The sequence below is a fragment of the Zea mays genome, chromosome 6 (genome assembly GCF_902167145.1).
Source record: "Zea mays cultivar B73 chromosome 6, Zm-B73-REFERENCE-NAM-5.0, whole genome shotgun sequence".
Taxonomy (NCBI): Eukaryota; Viridiplantae; Streptophyta; class Magnoliopsida; order Poales; family Poaceae; genus Zea; species Zea mays.
In genome coordinates this window covers 32,354,910-32,358,982 of record NC_050101.1, presented here as the reverse complement: position 1 = coordinate 32,358,982, position 4,073 = coordinate 32,354,910, and the positions used below count along the sequence as shown (strand labels likewise).

Here is a 4,073-nt window from a genome sequence, read left to right as displayed (position 1 = left end):
TTTCTTAGGGTGTGTTTGGTTTAGCTTTTGGCTTTGGCTTTTGCCTCCTAAAAGTTCAAAAGTCAAACCAAAGGGCTAAATCTGGAAAGCAGCTTTTTCTAAAAGCCGACTTTTTTTAAGTACAAAACTGAAAGCACCTCTGGATCTGCTTTTAGCAGCTTTTAGATGGAACTGTGAAAATATATATAGAAGAATTTTTAGCGACTTTTAGTGGTTTCCACCAAACGGTTTTTAGCTTTTTAGCAGTTCACAACCCACAATAGCTTTTTTCACAGCTCACAGCAGCTTTTTTCACACTCACACTCCAACCAAACAGGCCCTTAATAATAAAAGTAATAAATATAGATATAACCCATCCACAGGCGTACCTCCACGCCACCATCTGGCCGAGTTTTTTTTCCCACAAGTCCATTCGACTGAAACGACAAGGCATGCTCAGAACAAATAGCAACATGCCAACCACGAACTTCACATCTTCCATACCGCAGCACAGAAACGTGACCTTACACAAGATGTGACGGCACAGCGTACTAGAATATGCAGTTCGATGAACCACGATGCTGTCAATAGCATTACCGAAAATTTCATCCTTGTTTATGCACCGACTGACTGACTGACGACCACCACGCAAATAATTCCCCCGGCCTGCCTAATAGACTAGCAATAGACAACACCACCGAGCACACCAGAGCTCGAATGGCGCCAGCCATTTATGCCCAAGACAGCAGCCAAAGACAGAGCTCCCTACTCGCGCTCGACCTGGATGGTCACATGGCTGATGTTGTACTCCGTCTTGATGTACCCGATCACCTTGTCAAGGATCTCATCAGCGTCCGCATCCCTGGCGATGGTCACATGGCACGCCAGCAGCACCTTGCCCACCGTGATGGCCCAGATGTGCAGCTCGTGGACGGCCACCACGCCCTCCATCCCGCAGAGCCCGCTCTCCAGCCTGGTGGCGTCGATCTCGCGGGGCGTGCTCTCCATCAACACTTCGAGGATGCTGCGCAGCATCCGGATCGTGGTGAACAGCACCACCACCGAGAAGACGAGCGTGCAGATGAGGTCGATGACCTTCCACTCCGGCTTGTACCAGATGATCGCCCCGCCCACCATGACCCCGACGCTCTGGACGGAGTCCCCGAGCACGTGGAGGTATGCGCTGTGCACGTTGATGTTCCGCCGAGGCTTCTTACCAGCTCTGCCAGCAGACTGGGTACCCTCATGCTTGATCAGCGCCTCCTCAACATCGTGATCGTGATGATGGTGGTGGTGGTGGGTTGTGACAGTGATAGCGCCTCCATGGCCGTGCTCGTGGTGATGGACACGGCCCTGTTCTTGCTCCTCGTCGTCGTGGTGGGAATGGCCATCGTCCGAATCCCCATGGCCGTGGCCATGGTCATGCGAATGTCCATGTCCATGGCCGTGGCCGTGCCCGTGGTCATGGCCCAGCAACACGGCCATGAGAACGTTGACGGCCAGCCCGAACGCCGACACGGCGAACATGAGCGACCCCCGCACGTCGCCGCTCTCGCCGACGAGCCTCACGACGGCCTCGTACACCAGTATGCCGGCGAGCAGCCAGATGAGCTGGATGGAGACGAGGGCGCCGAGGATCTCCACCCGGAAGAACCCGTACGACTGCCGCGGCGTCGCCTCCCACCCGGCGGCCCAGAGCGAGAACAGCGAGATGGCGAACGCCGCCACGTCCGACAGGAGGTGCGCCGCGTCGGTCAGGATGGCCAGGCTGTTCGCCTTGATGCCCCCCACCACCTCCACCGCCATGAATACGACGCAGAGGACCACCGCGACTATCAGCTTCCTCATCGACGCCGACCTCTCCCTGGCGTCCTTCGAGGAGTTGCTGGCGTCGGAGAAGTCGCAGGCTGCGCCCTTGCAGAACTTGCTCCCTGCCGCTCCAGAAGCTGACGCTGCGATGTCCATCGTCACTTCGGCGATCTGAGAGTGCGATGGGTTGTGGCTCTCCATCTGAAAATAGGATACTGGGACAGTCAGTACACGACTACAAAGATTATGTAGATGCACAATGGAATAACAACTTGTTACACGCGTTCCAATTCCTGCAAAAAGCTAGCGTGGGAATCAATACACAACAACAAAGATGATGTAGATGCACAGCTGAAATGACATAGAGTCTAGAAAAACTTGTTATACGCGTTCCAGTTCCTCCCAAAGCTAGTGTGGGAATGAAGATCAGGCGAGCAATATGTGTGTCACTAAAGGAACAAAACTAAAAAAAAGAAGAGTATTCAAGTGAGGGAGTTCAGAAGATAGCAGAACAGCAGACAAGTAAAAAAAATCCATTTGTCTTTTCCTTCCCTTCCTATTTCCACCATCTCTGAGTGCAGACAAGTGCATGAAAAAAACGGATACAAGATTCAAGCAGCGCCCTTAAAAATGGACAGGAACCGAATATCCACACAGATTATTTATGCCCTCGGACAAAGCTACATTACAGTCTCCCCGATCGAAGCAAACCAATGGAACAAAGGCCAAGGCAAGTAAAACCTCATAAACAGATTCGTATACCATCACCAGATAGGCACGCGCAGGCAGGCAGGATCAAGATGGCTGAAGGCATCTGTTATCCCGAAGGCACAAGAACAACAAAGTAGATTCCTCAGGCATCGTCTGTTATCCCGAAAGCGCACAAACACACAAAAGAAGAAGAAAAAGTAGATTCCTGAAGGTCGGTATGGGAAAAGAGGATGCGGTACCGAATCTTTCTGGGTCGAGCGACGAAGGCGATTCTCCAACTCCAAACCCACCCAGGATTCGGAGCCCAACTCTCTCGAGCCCGGCCTAAACAAGAGATACGTGGAATGGCGTCGGGAAACTGGAGTCAGCCAGGTGGTACTTGTAGAGACGGGGGTGCAGAGGAGCGTCGTTGTCGTGTGGGCACCGAGACACGACACCTCCACGGGCGCACAGTGCCCGCACGGCCACCAGGACTCTCCGTGGCCTTGGACGGACGCGACGCTTAGGTCTTAGGACCCCAGGTCGCGGAACCGAATGATTGAGAGGACGGAAGACGGAACCCAATCAGCCGAGCCGACCGACGCAACCCATCAGCTCGCTCGCGGACGAGCGGGCGAGTGGTAGGAGTAGGACTGGCTGGCGAGGACGGCGACGGCCGCCGGTGTCTAGAGAAGCAGAGAGCAATGGAACCGCGGTCCCGGCGAATAAACCCGACGGCGGAAACGAACAAGACCGAGTCCCCACCACCCCTCCCTGGCCTCGCTTTTGGCTGGGTGATAACTGATAAGGGAGGGGGGGAAAGCGACTGTGGCATGGCAAGGCAGGCTATGCGCGCGCGCGCGCGGGGGCGCCAACTACGCCACGCCGCGGCGCCCACGCACTTTGTCGGATCGAGGGGACGGAAGATTCGTTTGTTTTTGTTTTTATTTTTTTGATCCGTCGTCGCGGCCGCGCGCAGTCTCCCGTACAACACCGTCTACCCACCCGGAAACGAAGTCGCCGCCGGTCGCGTCAGATCGGAGGCCGCTCGTCAGAGAAGGAAGGAAGGAAGGAAGGGGGGACGGGGCCAGTGGGCGTACCTCGTGAGTCGTGATTGCAACGTCGCCCGCCCGTACGGTCTCCCCCATCGCCGGCCGCCGAGAGCGAAGGGAGGGAGAAGAGCGGATGCGCGGTCGCTTGTGGCGGCGGCGGCGGCGGCGTGGAGAGCCGGGTGGTGGGAGGGAGGCGCCTGGTTGGCCACAGACGCAAAGCTGGAGCCTTGAGGAGGGAGGGCAGTCTTTATAATTTATTACTTGGCCGTTCGGATCAGAGAGTGTCCGCGACTCCGCGTGTCAATTGACGTGGTAGTCTTTATAATTTATAATTTAATTTTTAATTAAAAAAACGAACCAGCTGTGATCCAAATCTCGTCATGCAATGCAACCAAAACCAAACCATGTCTGCGGTTACTTGTCTTTCGGTTGAAAAGCAGGTTGTAATCCCAAAATGCATGTGCGGGCGCTGCCGTCCCTTCGTAACAAACGGTACGGTACTTGACAAGTAACCATACAAGAAGAGCTGTCTGTGATCGTTGA

The 4,073-nt window shown here is 54.7% G+C and overlaps 1 protein-coding gene across 5 annotated transcripts; it reads right to left on the bottom strand.

Annotated features, from left to right (window-relative positions):
• Positions 1-322: 322 nt before the first annotated feature.
• LOC100192051 (uncharacterized) lies at positions 323-3,732 on the bottom strand. 5 transcript variants are annotated; one of them, XM_008649097.4, is made up of 3 exons: positions 2,739-3,347; positions 2,530-2,602; positions 328-1,989 (listed from the first exon to the last, which is right to left on the bottom strand). In XM_008649097.4, the coding sequence occupies exons 2-3, from the start codon at positions 2,551-2,553 to the stop codon at positions 745-747; spliced, it is 1,269 nt and encodes a 422-aa protein (XP_008647319.1). In that variant the 5' UTR covers positions 2,554-2,602; positions 2,739-3,347; the 3' UTR covers positions 328-744. The 5 variants fall into 5 exon arrangements, with proteins under 5 accessions (NP_001130946.1, XP_008647319.1, XP_008647320.1 ...); XM_008649098.4 differs by having other exon boundaries at positions 2,551-2,602; XM_008649101.4 differs by having other exon boundaries at positions 2,557-2,602.
• Positions 3,733-4,073: the final 341 nt, after the last annotated feature.